The 24,658-nt window shown below is 45.6% G+C and overlaps 1 protein-coding gene and 1 pseudogene across 1 annotated transcript in view; one reads left to right on the top strand and one right to left on the bottom strand.

The window, feature by feature from the left end:
• Positions 1 to 3,624: 3,624 nt before the first annotated feature.
• Positions 3,625 to 4,875, top strand: LOC148119543 (cyclin-dependent kinase 2-associated protein 1 pseudogene; annotated as a pseudogene).
• A 2,243-nt stretch (positions 4,876 to 7,118) lies between these two features.
• Positions 7,119 to 24,658, bottom strand: part of Slc44a1 (solute carrier family 44 member 1) — a 168,823-nt gene continuing 151,283 nt past the window's right edge. Inside the window, exon 16 of the mRNA XM_048420511.3 lies at positions 7,119 to 7,999. Coding sequence (XP_048276468.3) covers positions 7,985 to 7,999 — 15 coding nt within the window. The 3' untranslated portion in view covers positions 7,119 to 7,984. The remainder of the gene's footprint in view (positions 8,000 to 24,658) is intronic.

The following is a 24,658-nucleotide window of genomic DNA, read 5'->3' on the forward strand; positions in this document are numbered from 1 at the left end:
CCCTATTCATGTGCCCCCACATTGAAATACGTTGACGTACAGCACACACACATGCAAAACCATTTCACAAAGGAAATTTCATGAGGCAAATGGAAGAAATTAAGCCAACAAATTGCATGGAGTTAGCGGTCTGAGAATGAGTAGGGTTCAGTTTCCTGCCATTACTCAGCAATGACCTGGGTGAGAGTTACGAAATGGTCTGAGGAGGAATATCTAGTCAGAAGAACAGTAAGAACCAAGGACTTAAAGAGGCATGTGCGTTTTTGAGGAATCATACTTACATTGCGATGTTTTAATTATGTCTCTACCGGAGTCTTTCCAACTATATTGTGACTTCTCAAGACAAAACGTCTTTTTACCGTACCTGTATCCCAAAGGGCAGGGGAAAGCCCAGAGACCCCTGCTGCACGGAACAGAAAGAAATGTAAGGAAAGGGATAAAAGACACAAAGGAAAAAATGGTTTCATTCTGGCCAGGTAGACAATGATTGGAAGCCTGGGACTAAAGAGAGCATACAGACAACTTTATCCTGTCAGCTGAAAGGAGGAGTGGCAGCGGTCTTTCTGAGAAGCCCCCTCTTGGTATTAAGGGACACTACTATCCACACTGCCCCCCATTACTTGGAGAGCAGTGACAGAAGCCAAGTATCTGCCCATCAGCCCAGTGCTGGTGGCTCCAAGGGCCGCTCTGAACACTGCAGCTGAGTCATTTTCTATGGGTGAGAAATGAAGCCTGGAGACAGGAGGACATCAGAGGTCAAACCACTGCCCGTGGTTGACACCATGGACCCAGCATGAAGGGAAGGAAAGAGCGTTTGGTCTCATCTCCAAAGCCTCACCTCACTCCTGCCACAGGGGAGCCCCTCGGCACTACCAAAGGAGGAATAGAGAGGGTTTTGGAGACAGTCGCCCTGAAATATGATCACCCAGACTGTCACAGCACCACACCGTAGGAGCTCATTTCTGGCTTCTTGCCCCAGTTTCTGTAGCTCTTTCCCTTCAGGGCCAGCCAAGCAGCCTGTGGATTTTGACAACAGCTGTACCCCATTTGACCCCATGTGCTGAAAAGCTGTGCGTCAGTGTACCCTATTTGACTTCTGCCCTCAGCAGACCTCTGGTACCACTTGTCTGGCTCCCCAGCACAGCTCAACCAGGACCATTTGCTGACCTCATTCTCAGTGGTCAGCTCCTTAGGGCTGTGATTTGTGGCCCTCCAGTCTACATAGTTCTGGCAATACTGTTCCCTCGCATGCCGGGGCCATGAGGCTACAAGCTCACCCACTCACTGTGACTTGGTACCCCAGGCCTTCCGTGTGATTATCTTTGCATAGCAAATCCGGTGAGGAAATGTTTTAAGGTAGGCTTCATTTTAAAGCGGTTGTCCTTAAAACTTGACCCCAGGAGTAACTGCATGGGCATTATCTGATAACTTCCCAGACATGCACGTTCTCAGACTTTATCCTCGGAAGCTCCAGGGGCAGGTCCAGTAAGCCGTTTTAGCAAGTCCTCCAGATGGCACTAATGCATACTGGCACCTGTGAATCACTGATGGGAGAGGAAGGCTATTGCTCTTTAAAGGTGGGGAGGGGCAGGGGAAGCTGGAGAGCTGGCTCAGCACTTAGGAGCACTTAGGAGCACAGTTGTTCTTCCAAAGGACCTCGGTTCAGTTCCCAGCACCCATATGGCAGCTCACACTTGTCTGGAACGTCAGTTCTAGGTGATCAGACCAAGGGTACTAGGCACTGAGGTGCACATGCATACAAGTAGGCAAAACACTTACACATATAAAATAAAAGTAAAAAGTTTCAAAAGTAAAAGGGCTGGTAAGATTTAGTTGGTAAAAATGTTTGCCACCCATGCATGAGGCAGGTGCTGGGAGTGGTGGCATGTCTGTAATCCCAACCCTTGGGGAGTAGAGATAAGAGGGTACCAGCGACTCCCCGCCCACTCAGCCTAGCCTTATCAGCAAGCTCCAGAGTTAAGAACTGAGCTTGTCTCAAATTTTAACTGAAGAGCAACGGAGCAGGATGCCTGATATTAACCTTCGGCGTCCACAAGCAGGTGCACACAAACGCACATGTACCTGTTGTACCTGTACATACATGTTGCACACAAACATGGCACACACACAGAGGAACAACAGAGGAATAGTAATATATATTGTTTCCAAACCCGAGTTCATGGCCCTGAAAAGACGCCCATCTAGTCCTGGTTATTTGATTGACGTTTCTGGCCTTTGCTGACCTGCTTGCTTTCTGATGAAACTCCAAGGCAGGATCGCCTCATGGTTGACATGGCTAATGTCCAACAAAACTGTCCCACTCCATACTAGGTCCTTTGTCCCCTGAGAGATGCTAGGCCCTCCGTGCAGGCCTGAGCTTCCTCATGAGTTCTGGGTGGTGGTGGGGATTTCTTGATCTTCTTATCTCTGACAACCTTCTCCTTCGAGGCTCAGTCTAGCTGGGTCCACAGGGACCATCAGCTACCTACATTTGAATCTGCTGCCTGCCAGCTCCCTAGTCACCATCAAGCCCTTAGCTTCACTAAGCCTCCTTTTCTCAGTGCATAGCATAGTGACCATATTTCCTTTTGGGTTTAGTGGGGATTTAAGGAGACTATGGATGGAAAACGTTTGGCTTAGTGGGTCTGTAACTGGTGGTCGCTATTATTGCTGCTCTATACAGCATGCCCTTCAGGGCTCCTCGTGCACAGTTATTTCCCCACTCGTGTCGTGGAGCCTTAGAGCCTGTTCCCACTCCAACTCCCCTGTCTTTTCGGATACCCACCACTAGCCAGGGGCTGCTCTTGGTTGAAGACCCGAATGTTCACCCATCGTTCCCCAGCGACCTAGGGTTTCACTTTGACAGCCCAGCCGGGTGAGCCAAGCCTCTCTGAGCTTCCATTGCTTCACCTGTGAAACAGGCCTCACAGCCTTAGCACCGGGTGATGAGTGGATTACATGGAATAATCCCAGTCAAGGGATTAGCTGTGTCTGATGTGTGATAAACAGCCAAAAGACCTTTGTGTTTACCGCCTCTTCTCAACCACAGAAACCCAATTTTGTGCTTCCTGCCCCCTTCTGACTAAAACACAGATTCACCCCCAAAGCCCTGGCAGCTCTAGGCACTCATGAAATGACAGCAGCTCCTACAAAAGGGAGGTTGGTTATGTATGTCCTGGAGAAGGGTGCTCAGGGGAATGGCCTAGCTCATACTTAGAGAGCTTTAAGTCACGTAGAAAGCAGCAGACACCAACCCGAATGGTGAAGAACAGCAACAGTGTGAGAAGGAAAAGGAAAAACTCAGCATGGATACAATCATTGACTTTGCCTTCTTGGGGCTGGTCCACGACCAAAGATGTCTTCTTCTGTATAGAATCCGACTCAGCTGCTGGAAACTATAGGAAGACAGGTTTCCTCTCAAACAAAATGTGTAAAGCCGGGGAGCCCAACCTTCCTAATATTGCAACCCTTTAATCACAATTCCTCAGGCTGTGCTGATGCCTATATCAACCTCTCTCGGGCTCAGGGAACTTTTTGGGAGAGGGATGGGAAGGACATGAAAGCTGGAGAGCGCTGTCTCTGGCTGTCTTCTGCTGCTCTCAAGAACTCACAGCAGGGGCGGCCGCCCCTGCGCCGCGCGCCCGATGGATGGGTGATCTACTGCGGCGGCGGCAGGGTGACGGACGGCCATATTTGCCGGCGCGGCCCGAGCCGGCGACAACAAAAAGTGCGCGGGCGCCCGCTGGGCGCTCGGACGGGCGCGAGGACGCGGGGACGCCCGGCCCGGGCCTCGGCCTCGGCCTCGCCGCCGCGCTCGCGGCCTGGCCCGGCTCTGCCCGGCGCGCCCGCCGCCCGCGGGGATGTCTTACAAGCCGAACTTGACCGCGCACATGCCCGCCGCCGCCCTCAACGCCGGAAGTGTCCACTCGCCTTCTACTAGTATGGCGACATCCTCCCAGTATCGCCAGCTGCTGAGTGACTATGGGCCACCATCATTAGGCTACACCCAGGGAACTGGAAATAGCCAGGTGCCTCAGAGTAAATATGCAGAGCTGCTGGCCATCATTGAAGAGTTGGGGAAAGAGATCAGACCCACATATGCAGGGAGCAAGAGCGCCATGGAGAGACTAAAACGAGGCATCATTCATGCCCGAAGCCTGGTTTGGGAGTGCTTGGCCGAAACGGAACGTAATGCCAGGTCCTAGCCCTGGCCAGTCTGAAGGCCCATCTCGCTGCCCCATGGAGATGACAGGCTTTGTTCAAAATGGCAGCAGTTTTCCTGCCCTGGTCATTAAGCTCTGAACCCACATTCAGATTGGGAAGACATTTTGCAGTTACTGACGATGTGCATTTTAAGTAGTTAGAAACGATCCAGCTCTTTTCTTTCCAAGCATTGATTTGAAAGATGTTTGTGAAGCCACTTCACAGCAAGCTATTGTTTGCCCCCAAATACCAGTGTCCCCCTTAAAATCTCCCTTTGGATACACTTGCCATTTGCCTCACCCCAGTTGACTTCTTTCCATGAGCTCACCTGCCTCTGAGGACTGGAGTGCAGACCACAGCACATCTGCTTAGTAGCTGGCCTGCCTGTGTACAGTGTAGACCTGCTTCACAGAGCTGCTCTGCTTAAGCGTTTGCATGACTGATGCTTTGAAGTCAATCTTAAACATGCACAAGTTATAAATACAGAAGAAAGAGCAATCTACCCAACCTGCCACGTGCCCTGCAAATGTCCATCCTGAGACTGTGGATCTCAGTTCCGTGTTTACTGTGAGACGGTCACAACATCTGGAAGAAAACGACTGTAACTGTTGCATCTTTGTATTTATTACTTGATGTAATAAAGCTTATTTTCATTAAAAAAAAAAAAAAGAACTCACAGCAGGTAGTCACCTGCACAGACCAAGCCAGTCAACGACTGCAGCATGAACTGGAGAGAGACTCACGAGGCTCTGCTCCAACTCAGGAGCTTCTGGGAACTGGTTATTGGGAGAGAAGGAGCCATGCTTCTTCAGGAAAGTGGCCTCTGGTAGGTTGTCATGTGCATGCAGACATTAATAATTGGACTTAGTGGGTTTTTTTTTAAAAGCACACACGCACACACGCGCACACACACACAAAGGTGGAAGAGGTACATGTAGAGGGTTCCTAGAAAGAATGGGAGGAGAATAATCAATATATATTATATATGTATAAAATTGTAAAATACAAAAAAATAAACAATAGAAATAAAAGAGTAACAGATCTGGTATAGAATATTTGGTAGGGAGATTCCCACCAGTGCCAATACCTAAGCAGACATTGGGCATTTACTTAGTAGAGTAGGGGATCCGGGCACTGGAAGAGTGCCTGGTAGAGATAGCATCATGTGAACCCCGAGTTCCAGCATTCTACAAAACTATAGCCCCACAATTTATTCCCTCTCTGACTCAACCCATGATTGTACTTACCTTCATGAAATTCTCCTCCCTAGCTCAGCCCCCAACGCCCCCCCCCAACTGCAAGAGACCCCACTACCTCCTGGAAGAGAGATTCCTAGCTGAAAAACTTTACTCAGATGTTTCTGTGTCACAATACTTCCTCCGTGTGCGCTGGCCTGTTTCATACTAGGCACTGGGGATGAAGCCTGGGAGGCGCACATGTTTCCAGTGTACCCTGCCCTGGCCTTGGACATGCTTCTGGACTCAGATTCGGGGAATGAACCAAGTCAATTATCTTCCCTCGCATCTCTTCATAAAAGGAAATCTCTCCAGGTTGCTGGCCCCCTGCCAGTTCTCTCCAGCACAAAGGGAAGGCTCCTTGCTGTCAGTAACAGCATTGCTCGGCTCCCCTCTCCCTCTGAAGAGACTCTGAAATGACATGAGGTAGGTAGAGCCTAAGGGCATAAAATGCCACCGTGCATTACTGATTGCACTTATTGGTTAATTACCCAAACTCCAATGCTCCACTATCTGAAACAAAACCCAGCTTGCAAGCACTAGCCGTGTGGCCAGGGCAATCTCTTATCTTCTCTATACCCCCACTTTGCCATTTGTAGGATGACTGGATTAACAGCATCCCCTTGATAGGTACGACATTTAGACTGATGCTTAACATGTAGGAAATACATAATGCAGGTTACCTACGTGTTATTATTGTCTAAAAGAAACCATTTTCCTAAGTACAGCCCCAGAGAGCGAATAAGAGAAAGACAGAGACAGAGAAAGAAAGAGGGAGGGAGGGAGGCAGAGAGAGAGAGAGAGAGAGAGAGAGAGAGAGAGACCCCAGAGAGTTCCTTTGTCCTCTCTAATATGTGAGCATCGTGGAAAGACGGCTGCCTATGAACCAGAAAACAGTTCTCAACCAGACACTGAAGCTACTGCCAGCTCATTGATCTTGTGTTTTCTAGTGTTACAAACTGGGAAAACTGGCTCTGTTGTTTCTAAGCTGTGCAGTCTATGGTATTTTGTTACAGTCACCTGAAAAGACTAAGATCAAAACCTACAAGTATTATAGATTTTGCTTTCTGCTTTCATGGATGTGACTCAAAGACAAATACATTAGCTTTGAAATAACACTCAATTTAGAATGGTTTCCTCATGGCTTTTAAACAAAAGGATGTGGGAAGAGAGATGACTAGAGATCCAGTTGGTTTCTAAATTCCAAGTCAAGGTGTTGGGACTGGCGTATGTTGTATATGGGACGGCCCCTGTAAGGCTGTGATACCTTAGAACCTCCTGTAGCAAGAGGGTTAGGAAAGACATGAGTGGGAGAGGTGAGGAGTTCACTGGGGTCCCAGAGACATAGTCCTCACCTTCTGCCCCCTGCACCTTTTGCTAGTTCTATCAGGCACAACCCCACAATCCCTGCCCATCACTACCATATCTACCACCATGCTATCATTAGAACACAGTGATTATGTAGGCAGTATCACCCTTTAATTTTTCAGTCAAGCAAAAAAATTTAATAAATTGGTCTTAATGAAAATTGTGCGTTTCCTTCCTAAATCATCTAAGCCAGGGGTCACAAACTCTCTGCAAGGATCATGTGTCAATATTTGGGGCACTGAGGATCATAGGGTCTTTGATACAATTCTGTGACTCAGCCATTACGGAAAGAAAGGAGTCATAGACAATATATAAAGGATGTGGCTGTGTTCCCATAAAATTTTATTTACAAAAATAGGTGGGGGACAGGCAGATTTGACCCATAGGCCATAAAAGAACAGTCTTAGTTTGCTTAGAAAATAATTCTGTGATTCTTCTGTGCTTTTAAAGCCCCCCCAAGACTCCTCCCATGCACATACAGCACCATCCCCTCCCCAATTCGGGGACCAGGTGTGATATTCATAAGGATACTATAGGGCAGTTATCTCTGTAGCAGTAATGAGCAAAGCATAGTGTTATAACGGAGGGACTCTGGACTGGAATACTCATCCTATCAGCTGTGTGATCTTATCCACAGCACACGCTCTCTCTGGAGGATCTCATTCCTCATGATCAAAATGTCAATAATTCATATAAACTTATAGGGCTTCGTGAGCATTCAGTGTTATGTAGGGCACCCATCCTAACGCTTGGCATGCAGCAGGGCCCCAGTAATAGCAGTTATTAGCCCACATCGACTCTATAAATAGCAGAATCAGAGAGGACAGACCCAGGATGAATGCAGAGAATTCCCGCGTGAGTCTGACTTTCGGGCCAGCGCTCACTAGACGCGAAGCAGGGCTTGTCTCTCAAACATTACTAGGCCAGGAGAGAAAGCAACATGAAGTATGAAGATGTGGTTGCAAGGCAGATTACTATCAAATGCTTCCGATTAATCATTCATTAGCCACCCCCACTGTGGTAAAGCCATTTGGCTGTTCGAGGCTGGAGAACCTTCTTGATCGCTGCCATTGAAGTAATGAGATCCAGTCTTCCTCCCAGACTCAACAGCTGCCGAGTGGGAGATTCTGGAGCGAACAGCCTCCTCTGAGTCCATTCTTCCAGTCTCCAGGGATGCGTCACCTTTTCCTCAGCTGAAAAGTAAACACATCAAGAGAATGAGTGTTTCTTTGCTTGGAGAAGGGAACACAAGAAGAAGCAATCAATAACCCGAGATAAATAACGTGGGATAATCTTTAGACGTTATGAAATATTAATGAGGCTGGAAATAGTCACATAGGAGACAATAAATAGGAAGAATGTTTGTAACACCCTGGGTCCAAATTCTAATTGCACTTCTTTATCAGCTGTGATTTACAAGCAAGCTCTTTATCCTCCCTGCCTACATTTCCCTAAGGGAAATAAGGCAATGGTGAGGCCCTTGAAGGCGAAAGTTGCTGTGTTAAGTTGTCAGTTTGACAGGTTCTGAGATCGCCTGGGAGACAAGTCTCCAGGCACACCTGTGAGGGATTACTGATTATTTAGCCCTGGTTATGCCTGACAATGTGAGGAAGTGTGCATCTCAGATTAATTAGATTATTTTAGTTGAGGTCGCACTAAAAGTGGGTGGTATCACTCCTTCCACTAGGGTCCTGCAACTGTAGAAAAAAGGAGAAAATTAGCTGCCCGCAAGCGTTCATTACTCTCTCCTTCCTAACTGTGGATACAGCGTGACCAACCATGACAGCCTAGACCCTGTACTGGGAGCAAAAAGAACGGATGCTGCTGTGGCGGTGGTGAGGATTAGCCATGCTGGGAACAGTTCCTGATACAGGGTGGGGCTGCTGGACCCATCTTTCCCATTGCTGGAATGACCATTATTCTTTGACAAGGAGGCTTTTAGAAGCCCTAATGAGACAAACCTATGAGTTCAATTCAAAGCTAAACTGCCAAACCTGGAACTGAAATAAAAATGTGACCTTCTCAAGCCTGTAATTGTTAGCAGAGGGACAGGCCAGACCGTGGTAATGTGTGTTGCCACAGTTTATGGAGTCCCTCAGACAGTGAGTGAAAAAATGAGCCGCGAAGAATGCCACCGTGGTGCTGAAAAGAATGACCTTATCCTCAGGAAATACATGCTGAAGGATGGTGGATGGAAAGTCTTAGAGCAGTGGTTAGTCTGGGGTCACAACCCCTTTCACAGGGGTTGCCTAGGACAATCAGAAAACGCAGATATTTACATCACAGTTCATAAAAGTAGCAAAATTACAGTTATGAAGTAGCAATGAAAATAACTATGGTTGGGGGTCACCACAACATGAGGTCGCAGCATTAGAAAGGTTGAGAACCACAGACCTAGGGGTATGCACAAATTATGCAGAAAACAGAGGCATGAAATGGTCCATGTATCTCTGTGTGTGTGTGTATTATAGTGTATGCATTGTAGTAGTGTGTGATGTGTGTGTGGGTGTGTAAAGGGGCAAATGTGCTGTGATGTATGTGTAAAGAGGCATATGTGTTGTGGTCTGTGTTGTCTGTGTGATGTATATGTGGTGTGTATCTATAAAGAGATATATATGCTGTGGTGTGTTGGTGTGGGAGAATTGTCTGTATTCTGTCAATCATGTATTTTAATAAAATGCTGATTGGCCAGGCAGGAAGTACAGGTGGGTCAACCAGACAGGAAGTGGAGGCAGGGCAATGAGAATAAGAGAAGGCTAGGGAGGAGGAAACTTCCTCAGCCACTCCTGCGCAGACCACCGGAGAGCAAAGATGTAAGCTGCCCCGCTGGAAAAGGTACTGAGCCATGTGCTAATGTAGACAAGGATAATGGGGTAACGTAAGTTATAAAAGCTAATAAGTAGCCTGACCTAATGGGCCAATCAGCTTTATAACCTTATGGAGTCCGGTGTGTGATTTTCTTTGGGGTTTGCCGGTTGTGGGGTACCGGGTGGGACAGAAACCCCAACAAGCTGGCCCTCATGTTACAGTGTGTGTTGTCTGTGTATGTGGTATACGTTGTGCTGTGTGTGAATGTGGTGTGTGTGAATGTGGTATGTATTGTGGTGTGTGTGTGTGTGTGTGTGTACATAAGAGAGGGTAGAGAGTGACCCTGCAGGTGGAGTAGCTGTTCACGATAGACACAGGCTGTTGGACAATGAGAACCTGATGTTTTTGGTAGCATTCTTATTTTTACTCTCTCTATACATTTGAAATGATTTCTGGGGGTCGTCAGGACTGGACATTTGGTTCTGAAAGGGTGCTTGCCTAGCATATTCAAGAAACGGGGTTCTATCCACAGTGCTGGGGGGAAAAAGTCTTTAAAATCCATTAGGATAAATCAATGGAAGAGACCTACTTGAGAATTGTGGACTCGGTTTAACTCTCAAGCAAGCACAGGGCTAACACAGGAGAAGCAGAAATAGTAAGATATTCCTGACCACAGCATACAGGGGGGTTGAGTTTGGAAAAAGAAGATAGGACGCAGCTTTAAGATCCAGCCATTAAAGGTCTCTAAGATCTCCAGATAGACCAGGCTCTACATGAGGCTCCACTCTCCCCAGAATCTGAACCAGGCACCAGCCAAGGCATGGAGAACAGCATCACTTTTCACTCAGGGTTTCAGTCTTGAGATTTTAGCTTCACATTCCAGTTACTGCCTCTTTGCTGATGTGCCTGTCTCAGAATCCTTCCCAATTTCACTGTCTTTGGCAAATGGAAAATCAAATAAATCCCTGGCGCACTGCTTTTATGACCCCTGTTCCTCCCTCAAGAAACCGCAAGGCTCCTTGGGTCCTCCAGTACCTCCTCTAAACTTCGCTGCTCATCAGTTCCACGCTTGTGGTCTCGTATGCTGGGACACGCAGCTTCAACTTTCACGATCTTTCCCCTGCTGCTGAAAGTAAGGCTTCCTAAAATTAGACTGACACCCAATACTGGCGATGCCTAGTTAAGGTCACACAGCACAGACAGGAGGCTTTGCTAAACTGGTGATTTGTCTGAGATTGAGAGAAAACTACCTTTCTACTATAGTAATTTAGACTTCTACTTTAGGACAATTTTAAATATTTAGACAAGGTACATAAGCATCAGTTTTCATTACCTGTCACCTAACTTTTCCCATTGTCACACCTCGGAACTCTGTGGTGTGTTTGTCACGGCTCCTGATCCAGCATTGGTAGACAGCTACTGACTGTACGTCATGCTTTATTGAGATTCACTAATTCTCACCATGTCCTTTTCTGTTCCAAGGGCCCATCCAGGAAACTATGTTTCATGTAGCTTCCTTTCTTTAAATTTAAAATAGTTAAGAAGCCAAATGCCACTCTTAAAAATACTACATAATCTGATCACGATTGGATGACACTTTGATGCTATCTTTCCTATTATCCTCGAACATGAAAAATACCTAAGATAATCCAGCTGGTCCCAAGGATGAATAAGAGCAGGCATAATAAGACTGAGCTACCAGTTCCAAATGGAAGGCAGAACAACTTTTCTAGACTCAAAGTTCAAGACTCCATCTAATAGGTTGCTTATGAGAAAGTTTTGCTTCCTATATAGTTTAGAAGAATGAGTTAGTCAGTCTGCCTGCCTGTCTGTCTGTCTATCTATCTATCTATCTCTTTTGAGAGAGGGATTTGTTAAGTAGCCAAGGTTGACCTTGAACTCACTATGTATCCTAGGGAGGTCTCTAACTCTTGTTCTTCCTGGAACTGTTTTTAAAACTAGGAATTTGAAAGAGAACAAAGGGATGGGCTATACGTGAGGGTTTGGATATGGGGTAAGGGAAAGTGATGTAATTACAATCTCAAAAGATTCTGTGCATAGTGTGCATGCCTTTAACCTAAACACCTGAGAGGCAGGAAGATCAAAAATTGGAGGCCAAAAGAGGTCCCATGGACATTGCAGACTAGTGACAATGCTATTGGTTACTCAAAAAACAAAACTAAACAAAAACAAAAACAAAAAAACCTGGTGGTAAGGCCCTATTGCTGAAGACAGCATTCATTTATGTCATCAAATATTGAAAAGTCAAGCTGGTTCCCAGCTATACACTTCACTCCTACTGTGCCTGGTCCTGGAAGGTACTCTGCATGATATTGGTGAGAAAGGTAATCATCAAATCGCTCATCTACAAATGCTGCAATTGACAAGAGTTGTCTGCCTGGAACATATACTGGAGCAATAGTGGCACAAATGTAATGGGAGCAACCAACCACATTTTTTTTTAAACTTGGTGGTTGGTTCCCTTCTAGATCATACCATGAATCTGTACTTGGAGGCTGCCGACCTCAGTCTAATGGGTGCCCTCTATGATGCACTTCAGCAGCTCAATGGCTAAGCCATCCCAAGGGAGCTGAGGGAAGCCTGGTACTGCCCCGCACAGCTCAGTTGATCAAGTAATTAGAGCCAACAGCACAACTGAGCTGGTCTAGAAGGGAACAAGCCACCTCTGGGGGTAGTGCTGCTACCTGAGCTAAGTACTTGCTCATGTCAGGCTCTGTACACACAGCACACATGGGACTGGGTGGTGCCTGTGAGATCAAGAAACCATACCCTCCCAACCCTGGGCCAGTCAATCTGTGTAATGGTTTCAGCTTAGTCTGCACTATTGAAAGTACCCAAGGAAAGACTGATGGAGAGAAGATATCACTGCACCTGATGTCACATTAGATGAGCCATCATAGTGCACTGTCCCCAAGCCCACTCCCTGAGTGAACCCAAGCAGCCTGCTCATACAGCCATACGTCTATGGAGGGAGTATTGAACCCATCACAGCAACTTCTTGGTACAGCCACAGCTTTGCCTCTATTACCAATGACAGTCGCTAGGGCTGGTGTTTTGGACATCTAACAGCCTTGCCAGCAGTCATCATGGTTACTCTACCAGGGGAAGTTTGTCCCCTCTGGCTCTGAGGCATTGCCATTGCAAAATGCCTGGCACAACCAACCTTTCAAACAGCCCCAGCTGAGGTGGGGTCTCCAGGAGCCAGGGTGATCTGCTGCTCTGCTGTTGTTCTTTGTGTAGGTGTCGCGAGACTTGTGTGGAGGTCCAGTGTGGTTGTTGCAAGAATGACGGCGGTCAGATTGGTTGTTTTACCGGAAGCCTTTTTGCCAAGTAAGTTTGAGCAGCAAGAGAAGGCCCAATAGATGATAATTATGGCATCAAATTACCCCATCAGTGTCGTTGCTTATTTACAGAAATGAACACTGGAGGGCATACATGATAAACTTAAGGAGCTTATCATTAAGAGTGCGCCTGACTTTTAACATCTTTTAAGATTTTCTTTTTTTGAGATAATGACTCACACTGTTTTATACAGCCCTGGGAACTGAGCTCAGGGCTTTGTGCCTGTTAGACAAACTCTGCCCACTGAGCCACATCTTCAGTGCCCAACTTAAAAAATTCTTAACATTTAATTTTTTAAATTTAACATTTAATTCTTAACATTTAATTCTTAACAGTGGCCATAGTGAGGCAGATGCCCCTGACTGGTCTATTTTGACTGAAGCAACTAGGATCACTTTATACACTCACTGGGTATCATTTTCCTCTGTGAGGTGCCTGTTCAAATCTTTCAGCAATCTGGGTTCTCCGCTCTTTTCTTATGCAGCTGCACATATTGCCTCTACATTTTCAATGATTTTTTTTTACCAAAGATACATTTTTCTAAGTATTTTTTCTATATCTTACCTCTTTTCAACATTTTAAAAAATTAGATATCATTAGAAATTTTAGTTTTCATGATATCATAAGGAAGTCTCAACTTAAAGCAATTTCAAAAATTGACCTAGACGCCTACCTTTCTGATCTAGATATAATCAACTGTACGGGACAGTAAACATCTGTTCCAGAGTTTAAGACTGGGCCTCTTGTGCCAGCTGTCCTCCACACCGAGCCTTAGCAGACACAAAGTTTACCAAGCTATTTTAGGATCGTTGGCACCAGGAAACAGGAAGGGAGATGACAAGAGGGAGAAGAGCCTAGGTGTTGGGACAGATCATGTCACACGGAAGACTGCAGGGCAGTTTCTTGGCCATGCACTCTTTGTTCTTATGCCTCCTCCTTAGAGCCTGTGTGTTAATAACCTAACATCACAGGGAGCAAGATTCTATACTCCTGTAGATGTCACCCTTCAACAAAGCAGATCAGAAAGTCAGAATATGTTACTGGACCCAAAGAAGGTTTATTGCCTTTATCAAGGAGTGGCCTGAAAAAGAAATTGGCCTACTAGCTAATTATTTACAAAGACAGGGATTAACAATTCAACTGCTCGAAAACTAGTTCCACCATTCAACTGTTTAACTAGTTAATAATTCTATATAGTTACCTTTGCCGTCTTTGGTAATTTTGCTGCAGTTTATGTTAGATGCATGCTAGGAAGTAAAAAAAAAATCTTCCTACTGTGTACACTAGAACAGGGCTTGCACTTGAAGGTGCTGAGAAGGACGTGGAGGGTTACACCTACCGTGAAGTCACTGGGATTTAAATTCATTTAGCTGAGCTAAGCATTTGGGCCTTATTTGTCCACCTGTCTCCTGGATCCCGCTGATGACCAGAACTCTAATCTTTGTCTTGTGAACACCCTTCAGGTGCCCCTCACATCTCAGCAGAGGGTATCGGTCACCTGCTCGTGCCAGGCGACAGGTAAGAATCATGGGTCAAGGTGCCACTCTACTCCAAGAACTTGCTAGAGAATAAAACCTACTCACTTCCCTGCATCACACCGAAAGACCAGCCCAGAGACAGAAAGCAGTGGGAGACAGCTGTGGGTGTAGAAAGACAGCCAGATGGCCATGTGGTCTACCTCTGATGGGGTGCCAAGACCATTCAGTGAAGAAAAGAAGAGTCTTTCGAGAGAGGGGTGGAACAGCTGGATCTCAACACAGAAAAGCAGACAGCATCATACCTCCTCCTGGGCACCAGGAAGAAGCTAATCCAGACAGGTCAAAGGCTTCCAGAAACACAGGAGTGAAACTGTAAACTGTCAGATGAAAAGGGAGGGCTGAATCTTCAAGACTTTTGATTGGGCAAAATATTTGTTTCTTCATATAATGATAAAAGCCTAAGAGGCCAAGGAAATAATTTATCAATATTTAAAACATGTGCACTTCAAAGGACATTATAAAAAAAAAGCAAAAACGTTGTTCAAAGATTAAAAGGGTCTTGTGTCTGAAAGGGTCTAGTATTCAAAATATCTAAATAGTAAACAAACAGCCACCCCAGAATCAGCAGGAATACAAGTGCACTGGTCAGTTTGGGTCAATTTGACCCAAACTAGAGCCACCTGGGAAGAGGGAAGCTCAGCTGAGGAGTTTCCTCCATCTGATTGGCCTGTGGGCATGTGGTAGGGCAATCACTGGTTAACAACTGATGTGGTAAAGCCCACAACCACCAAATCAACGCAGGGTGTGGAATTCAACAGCATTCTCAAAATGACCAAGAAAGCTTTCTCTATTAAAAATATTCAACGTCCTTAGCCATTTTGGAAATGTAAATTCAAAGTGTTTTAGGATTTTGCGTTACCCCAGTATGAATGACAAAGATAAAACCACAAAGACAACAGACAGGTGTGGACGTGGGGAAAGGGGAGCACTTACCCACTGCTGGTCGGGATGTAAACTGCTGGAGCTGCTATGCAAAGCAGCATGACGTGTTTTTAAGAGGTTAAATAGACATCTACCATATGACCTATTCCACTCCTGGGCCTTCTCCTAAAGGGCTCCATGTTCTACTACAGATACCTGCTCATCCATGCTTACTGCTGCCTTATCTACAACAGCCAGGAAAGGGAAACAACGCAGATGTCATCAGTGGATCAATGGGTCATAAATATGACCCATATTATGACCATATATGACCCAAAGTCATATACACTTTGGGAGGTCAGACCAGATAAATGGATGGAACAGGAAATACTCATTCAGCTACATTTTTTAATTATTGTTGTAATTGTTATGTTTATTATGTAAATGATCGAAACAATTCCTTTAACCCATTCATTTACTAAGTAGTTGTTTCGTTGTTCCCCAATTAATCCACTTAGTAATCTGCGAAGAGAGGGTGGATTTGAACTCAGGTTCTGGTAGATAATAACTAGGACTTCGACAAAGTGTCCGTTTTTCTTGCTTCTGTGTTCTCATTTATAAAGTGGGAAGAATGCCCGTCCCACAGGAGTACACGGGTGGCGTCTATGAAGACGCAGGCGTTTAACCGACTCAGGAAGTGAGCGCAAGAAACAGCGCGTGATGCCATTTGCTTGTTGTTAGTTTTCAAGTGGAAGCACAGAACTGAAGCTGTCTAGGCAGAGACTTCCCATTAGCCTAGTCAGGGGAATTACTTCAATACAATATTCAAAAGAAGCTATTAAACACATCGCTTTCTTTGGAATTAAAGTGAATGTCAATGTCATTGTAGGTCAAAACCAAAAGAGAAATAGACAAATGTCGATTGGGACTAACACTGCAACAAATGCAGGCATTGCACAACGCTGTTTAATAACTCTGACACTGCCACCTTGAGGAGTTAGTGATACATTACACATCCCACGGAAGAGGAGATTCCGTTTTGAAGCTAAATTACAAACTGGTGAGAAGATTCACTGGGCAGGGGCACCTGTGGTCAAGGCTAAAAACTCAAGTTCGATCCCCAGAACCTACATGAGGAGGGGCACGATCTGACCCCCACAAGTTATTCTCTGACTATCTGATCAGCGCCTCTCTAGTGCCATGGCAAACACATGTAAATAAATTAATGTATTTTAAAATTAAAATATATTTTCATGCAATGAAGTGAGATAATTCGTGAATTTCTTTCTTCCCTCCCTCCCTCCTTCCCTTCTTTCTTTCTTTCTTTCTTTCTTTCTTTCTTTCTTTCTTTCTTTCTTTCTTTCTTCTGAGACAACGCTTTTCTGTATAATAGTTCTGGCTGTCAAGGAACTTGATCTGTAGACTGAACTGTTCTTGATATCACAGAGATCAACCTGCCTCTGCCTCCTGAGTGCTAGCACTAAAGGTGTCCATGACATCATCACCAGACTACATGTAAATTTCTTAACCCTAAATATATTTTGAAAAATTTGTTTTGGGTTTATTTATTTTATGTGACTGTTTTGCCTGTGTGTACATGTATGCACCACATGTGTGCCTGGTACCCATTGGAGGTCAAAAGTAGTCATGGGATCTCCTGGACATGGAGTTATAGACAGTTTCAAACCAACATGTGGGTGCTAGGAACTGAACCTGGGTCCTCTGTGTAATGGTAAGAATAAAATGGTGTCATTCCTTGAGGGCTCTGTGGGCCACAAGGAGCAGCTAGTCCCTGACAGGGAACTGCATGACGGGGGAGAGACAGAGACCTATTAGGCACACACTATGCAGAGTGAGGTTGAATATTTATTTAGTGGGTTATGGAGGGGAAAGGGAAAGAGGGAAGGAGAGAAGGGAGAGAGCAGAGAGACAGGCAGAAGGGGGAAGGAAGAAGTGGGGAGAAGGAAGAGAGGCAGAAGCTGTCTCTTGGGGAGAGTGATGGGAAGGAAAAAACTCAGGCTGGAAGTGAATGGAAGATCTGCTTGCCTGGGGAGGGGCTTGTCTCTTAAAGGGACAGAATAGACCATCACACTCTTCAAGGGCAACAAGTACTCTTAACTGCTGAGCCATCTCTCTAGTTCCCACATTTTAAAAATGAAATATTCAACACAGAATGTGACATCATTAAAAGCATAGCCAAACCAAAAAAAAAAAAAAAAAGAAAAGAAAAAGGATATAATGCCAATCATTCTGTTCTCACTATTCAATGATGCTATGTTTAAATTATCTTTTATTGCTCTCTGCCTCCCCTTCATTAATAACACTCCAATGTTTTCCATGGTATCAAATTATTCACAATGATGGCTCCATGACATTGCATTGACCAGTTGTGCCACAACCATGACTCAATCGTCTCTCCAGGCTGAACAGCCGGGCTGCTTCCAGGAACAATGGCAATGTGCTCTGAACCTTTCCGTTTAGGTGGATAGTTGTGTACATGTCCACTAAGTAACACACATTTGTACTGATGTCTCACACAGTACTCAGCTTGTACATACACTTTGGACACAGTACCTGCGATTGAGCAGAGGAGACACATTAAACAAATAAACAGGAAGGAATCACGTGAGCACCATTTATGACGACACACCATGAAGAAGACCATGCCATGATAAAATGGCAGGGAAACAAATGGGTTGCAGAGGCCTGTCTGAGGGAAAAATCTGGACACAAAGGCCAGGAGAGTTGGCTCAGCCATTAAGAGCACTTGCTTTTCTTCCAGAGTGAAAGGAGCCGTCTGATTATCGCCATTACAAGATGGCGCCGGCGTTCCTGCAGCTTGGAGGTAAACAAGTCCTTATTTGGTATTGCTGCGTGGGGCTGAGCGCCCTTTGCCTGCACATGCGCAATTGAGCCTTGTCCCTGGCCAATCCCGAGGCTCTGGGCATCAGCAGACTGGTATTTACCTATCAGGGCAGTACCCAAGTCCCCTCACCCTATTTAAGCAGATGCCACTTGGTTCTTGCTCTCTCTCTGTCTCTGTCTCTGTCTCTGTCTCTTTCTCTTTCTTTCTCTCTCTCTCTTCTTGTTCTCTTTCGTTTCTTGCTCTCTCTCACTTTTTCTCTCTCTCTTCTTGTTCTCTTTCGTTTCTTGCTCTCTCTCACTTCTTGCTCTCCCTTTAACCAAGAGGCTCCAATAAAGTGTGATGTGAGAAGAATCCTCGATTCATGGTCGTTCTTCCTTGCTGGTCAAGGGGTTCGCCACACCACAGAACTCTAGTTCTGTTCCCAGCACCCACACCAGGTGGCTCACAACTGTCTGGAACTCCAGCTTCTGGGCCATCTGATACCCCTGACTTCCATGGGCACCTAACAGTCACATGCACATACCCAAAAGCAGACACAAGCAGCTAGATGAAATTAAACTAATAAAAATAAACCATTTAAAAAATGTAAACAGGAAGGCTGAAAAATCAGACATTTGAAGAGCCAAGGAACGACACTCTAGCCAGAGGGTACAACATGTCTGATAGCCTTCAGATAGGAAATTCTTAAGTGTTATGCAGGAAACTGAAAGCCGGGAACGATGCCTCTCATTTGTGATGAAGCATGTTGCATTCCATGACACTATAAAGTGGACTGAATTATTTTAGAAAGCTCCCATTGGGGCTGGAGAGAAGGCTCAGTGGTTAAGAGCGCTCCCTGCTCTTCCAGAGGACCTCAGTGCAGTGGCCAGCATTCATATTAGATGGCTCACAAATGCCTGTAATTTCAACTCCAGGGTATCCAACACCTTCTACTGGCCTCTGTGGGCATCCCCACACATGAATGTGCACATATTTACACACACACACACACACACACACACACAATCCCACAAACAAAAATAAAATCTTAGAGAGCCATGCTGCTTTTTGTTGGCGAATGGATTGGGAGGATGGCAAATGGATTTCCTGCATGTGATGAGCCAGCTGGAAAAGAATCTTCACAATTCAAAGGATGAGATGGAGGATGGGCAAGGCTAGGTCTGGGTTTAAGATGGAAAGGAGTCATGTCTTATGTGGGAGCAAAGCAGTGGTTAGTCCTGACGACAGGAGATGCTAGCGTGTATGAGGTGTATGAGGTCTGTACCAGGATGACAACTATAAGACCTTGTCCCCACAGTTGTCTCATCCCTCACTCTGGTGCACACTGTGGGGTCCTCTCATAGTCTCTGTGGGTACCTGGGACCACAAGTCCAAGCTCTAGGCGTACTGTCTACTACAGCCAGAGCCAATATCCGCCCTTGTGAGGAGTTCACAGGACTTGTCTGAAGGCGGGGTGAGTTCTAGAGTCCTGGGTTTTTGGAATGTGGTCTTGGGTTTTGAGTGAGCTGTTTCCTTGGCTCTGTGACCTTCTTGCTCGGACTTAGAGACCATGAAGGGAAAAGCAAGGGAGGAAACTTAGTGTTCTGAAGGGCCAAGAGGTGAAACTGGCGGTATCTAAACAAAGTTAAGTTTGAAAGAAATGTCTTAAATCATCCAGACTTCTGTACCATTGTTCTCAAATTCTTCCTCGCGCTACTTCTCCATGGCTCTGAGCTTTATCTTTTACACTAAGCAGAGTCAACACTCACTCACCTGGCTACTTGAACGCCGGGTTTCCTTCTATATTTCGGAAGAATAAACCCTTCAAAGCATCCATACTTTCTTTACATGCTGACAGTGGGTTTCATGGTACCAGGATCTGCTTAAGTTAACGCAGCTACAAGATAACTACTGTACGCTTTGAGAAACAACAGGGCTTGGGAGGAAGTGCTGGAGGATGTGGAAGGGAATGTGAGAAGGCTTCTAGGTTTCCAGCCTAAGCAATTGGCTGTGCAGCTGTGAGGACCTGACGTCGCAAGCTCCATTTTAAAGAAGGGGCTTCATCTTAAGTCATATAATGGGCTGGGGGTAGGGGGAGCAGATTTCAGCCCCAGAAATGTGTTATGATAGCAGAAATTTGAAAATATCCTAAAAATGGTCAAATAAGGAGCTAGGGAGTAGGATCATAAAATTTAACAAGGTCCAGATGTTTCTAGGAGGCATCCTGTCCTTGAAGATACCTTGTCAGTAATTTATGGCTCTCTGTTAGGTTTTCATACCCAAAAACTGACCAATGGTTTCAGAAATCACCTTATCCTATGCCCTCCTTACCCAATCACAAGACAACAGGACATGAACTCCCCTGATTATGGTGTTTCCCCTTTAAAAGTTCTAACTTCCCAAGGCTCCCTGTCACACTTTCCTCACCCACCATGCTGGGGTGCTGGAAGGATGTTGATCCAAACTTCAGTTTGAATATTGAAAACTCCTCATGTAATTTGCATCGGAAATCCAGCTCTGTGAATTCATTGAGGACCAGAAACTTGGGTGTAATGCAGTGGTGATGTCTGCTGAGATGGGGAGGCTGGAAAAAGAAGAGGTGCCAACTGCACTCGGACTCCTGGGCCTCATTCTCTGTCTAGACCTGGGTCAGCTGCAGGATTTAATAACTGCAGAGCAGCACTCAACAGCCTCCTCACAAACTTGGTTAGCACTGGACACCAGGTCAGGTAAGTTACAATCCTGCCTTTATTTCAGCTGGTGAAGCCACTCAGGAGAAAGGACAAACAAAGCAAAACAAACAAACAAACAAACAAACAAAACAAAGCAGGACAGAAGGTCAAGGTTTGCTTCAGGCCAAGGGCAGCACTTCACAAAGAACTTTCTCTACTCTGACGCATATTTTGTCCCTTAGGCAATGGCCATATTAACCCTCTGCTCCACAAGAGAGGACTTTTTCTTATCTAGGAGGTTGTCCTTGTTCTTGAGTTTTTTAAAAGGTGAGAGCTGGCATCCCACAGTGCCAGGGTCCCTTCAGGCTCCACAGGGACAGTTCCCACTCTCGATTTGCCAGTACACTTTACACTGCTAAGTTGGCAGCTGTAACACATACCTCCGGGAAACCAGGAGACAGTTCTTTATGGTTTTAACTCAGTCAAGTCCAACCTAACAGCAACCTCCTCTCAACACCACTTCCTGGAAGACTTGAGCCAGCACAGAAGGGGAGACTGCAAGGCAGGAAAGTAGTGAAGAAGCACCTAGGAACCAGGAACCGAAGGCACTGAGGGAGATTCCTGGCGTGTTGTGAACCCAAGGAAAGACCTGATTATCCATGATGTGGCTTTCTGAACACGGGCAAAGAATGCTCCCTAAAGTCTTATGATCTAGAACTCCATTAATGCTTTCTTTCCTTTTCTTTTCCTTCCTCTTCCTCTTCCTCTGCCTCTGCCTCCTCCTCTTCCTCCTTTTGTTTTTGTTTTTCAAGACAGGGCTTCTCTGTAGCTTTGGTGCCTGCCCTGGAACTAGCTGTTGTAGACCAGGCTAGCCTCAAACTCACAGAGATTCATCAGCCTCTGCCTCCCAAGTGTTGGGATTAAAGGAATACGCCACCACCGCCGGCTCTGATGCTTTCTTAAGGGATTTCTCGGTACTGGCGCACTATATATTCATCTCTGAAAAGGGACCAACTGTCTTGGGACTCATAAGCATCAAAAGAGATAACATTCATAAAGCGCTCATTACAGGAGCTCTGGCCATGAACGCGTAGCTCAGAGACTGCTGGCAGGTTCTAAAGCAAGGCACACCAGTCTCACAAGGCTAGCTCATGAAATATACATAGGTCCCATTTAACAGCCTGCATATTTGAAACCCAGGGGAACCATTTCTAGGTGCTGTTTCACAATGACAAATAAGAAATTTAAGGTGAGATTCCATTGAGGGGACTGACGCCCCTGGCTCTGTATGAAGTACAGGACAAGCATCGACTCCGCAACACTGGGATATGAATTACTCTACAATCTGAAACTGTGCATAATACCACAAAGTGAAAAATCTTCTCACTTGACCTGATGCGATGGGTCATAAACTCTGGGCACACTAAAAACACTGTACAAAATTTGGGAGGTGACACATATACATATATAAGGTGTACATGGAACACAAATGAATTCTGAGTTTAGATTTTGGTGGTTTCCAAGATATTTCATTATGTATAGGTAAAATATTCCAGGATGAAACAGGCTGGAGAGATGGCCCAGTGGTTAAGAGCATGTATTGATCTTGCAGAGGACCTGAGTTTGATTCCCAGCACCTGCATCTGGAGGCTCATAACTGTCAAAACCGTCATGGGCCCAAGTATTTCTGAAAAGGGATGTTCAACCCAGAGATGCTGTGGTTAAACCTTTGGGATGTCAGGTGCCTGTTTGTTGATTCACAGAACTATGCTTTCTGTATGTCTATGTCCTTCCAAATGGATGCTGGTCATGCTTTCCTCAGATACTAGACAGTCTATCCTGTCTAGACAGCCCTAGGATAAGCACAGGTTGACTCAATTTGCCCAGCTCCCAGGCACTTGGCAGACATCCATCTTGGGAGAAAGAGAAATGGGTGTGCAAGGAAGGGATGTGTGCATCCTAGTGAAAAAAATGTGCCCTCTTAACTTGCCTCGTGCTCCGCCACACACATCACTGGGACAAAGTAAATGCTGTGATTACTATTTCATGTCCAGCACGAGGTCAGTCTTTCACAAGCAACACCAGTTACGGAAGTTCTTGACTTTTATTTAATCGATTGTTTCAACTTCCTTTCTCTTCCTGAAGTCTAATAAAAAGTAAAATAGAACATTTGATCCCTCTCCTTTCTTTTTACACAATCCCTGGCATCCTGCAGAACAAGAAGGTATGTTCTTGTCTTGATCTGCGGGTAATGGATGGAGAGGGCTCTGGGGATCATGCATTTGTTCTGAATGATAGCAGACACAAGAGTTGTCCAATGTGTGAGCAGCCGAGGAAGGGGACGCTAGGCTGGGGGGACAACAAAGAGTTCAAGGTGTAAGACTCAAAGCACTCAAAGCACCAGGCCCAGGTCTCCAGCAATACATTGCCTTCCAAGGGGACTTCCAAGATGGCGGGAATCACTAAATTAATTGTTATTAATAATTAACTCATTTCTATGTGTACACGTAGACGTCCCTAAAAACATATAGGGTGTTCCTGGAACATATAGGGTGTTCAAACTTCCAAGCTGGTGTCCCAGCTTGGGGTGTGATTTATCCAAAAGCGCTTTCTCCTTGGTGTGAGCATTTCCTGAGAGGTTCTCTTTATAAAAATGACAAGGAGCAAGGCACAGTTCTCAGTCTGACCCCACGAAGCTTCTTAAACTCTGAACATACTTTAAAATCCTTCAAGTACAAATAAATCAGAGAGCTATTCCAGGCCCCTCATCATTATCCACACACATGTCAGGCCCTGTCTTGCTTCTCCCTGAGACAAGAGCAAGTTGTCAGAAGTATGAGCTTTCTGGGCCAGCGTGTTTCCCCGTTTATGCTAACACTAGAGTTCCTCACCCGCCTTTTCCTCGTGTGTGTGCTTTTAGGTTTTTTTTCTTGGTTCTATTTTCATGGCCATGTTCACTGCCAAAAACGTGTTCAGTCACAATTTGCCAACATCCTGGCATTTGTTAGAAAATAGGGATAGATAAATAAAATAGAAGAGGTGTCATGTTGGGGTGTTCCCCAAAAGGTGATCCCTTTAAGTCAAAGATTAACTCTGAAGCAAATCTCTCATAGTAATGTACTGTGGGCTGTTGACTTAGCTAATGAGGAGGAAGCCACAGCCCGTTAGGCAATATCTGCCAACAAGAAGGTCATGCTTGGGCAGGAGAGGCTGAGACCCTCTCCTGATTTGGGGCTGGGCCAGTCAGACACAAGCTGCTTATCTGTGTAGCTGGAACAGCCTGGCTCATAGGCCAGAAGAGCTAGCTTTGGGGAATCACATCAGAGCTGTGGCCCAGGTTGGGTGTGTAAATATTGACAGACTGGAGTCCTCTCGGGAGTGCAGTGGGGTTGGTTAATGACTGTCGGACTCCGTTCCGGAAAAACCTTGAAATCCTTACAGAGAGACTGGGACAGGACAGCTGTCCAAAGATGCTGTTACTTAACTATTCTGTCCTAGAGGTAAGTCCAGCAGGACAGCACAGACCTGTGGGACAGTCACCACTATTGCAGGTCCAAGGCTGTGCACTGACTGGCCTTTTCATGACCCTCTGCATCATGGGAGGGAAGCAGAAGAGATGTGTTACCTAAGCTAAGCTTAGCTTCGCTGATCACTCACTCCAGGCTGGATACTGCATCACCTTTTCCCCCCACTGAAGCTTCAAGGCATCATTAGTTCCCTGTGTCTGGTAAAGACAGAAGTAACACGCCAGAGTGCTGGCATGGG

The sequence above is a fragment of the Myodes glareolus genome, chromosome 16 (genome assembly GCF_982192425.1).
Source record: "Myodes glareolus chromosome 16, mMyoGla1.1, whole genome shotgun sequence".
Classification (NCBI taxonomy): domain Eukaryota; kingdom Metazoa; phylum Chordata; class Mammalia; order Rodentia; family Cricetidae; genus Myodes; species Myodes glareolus.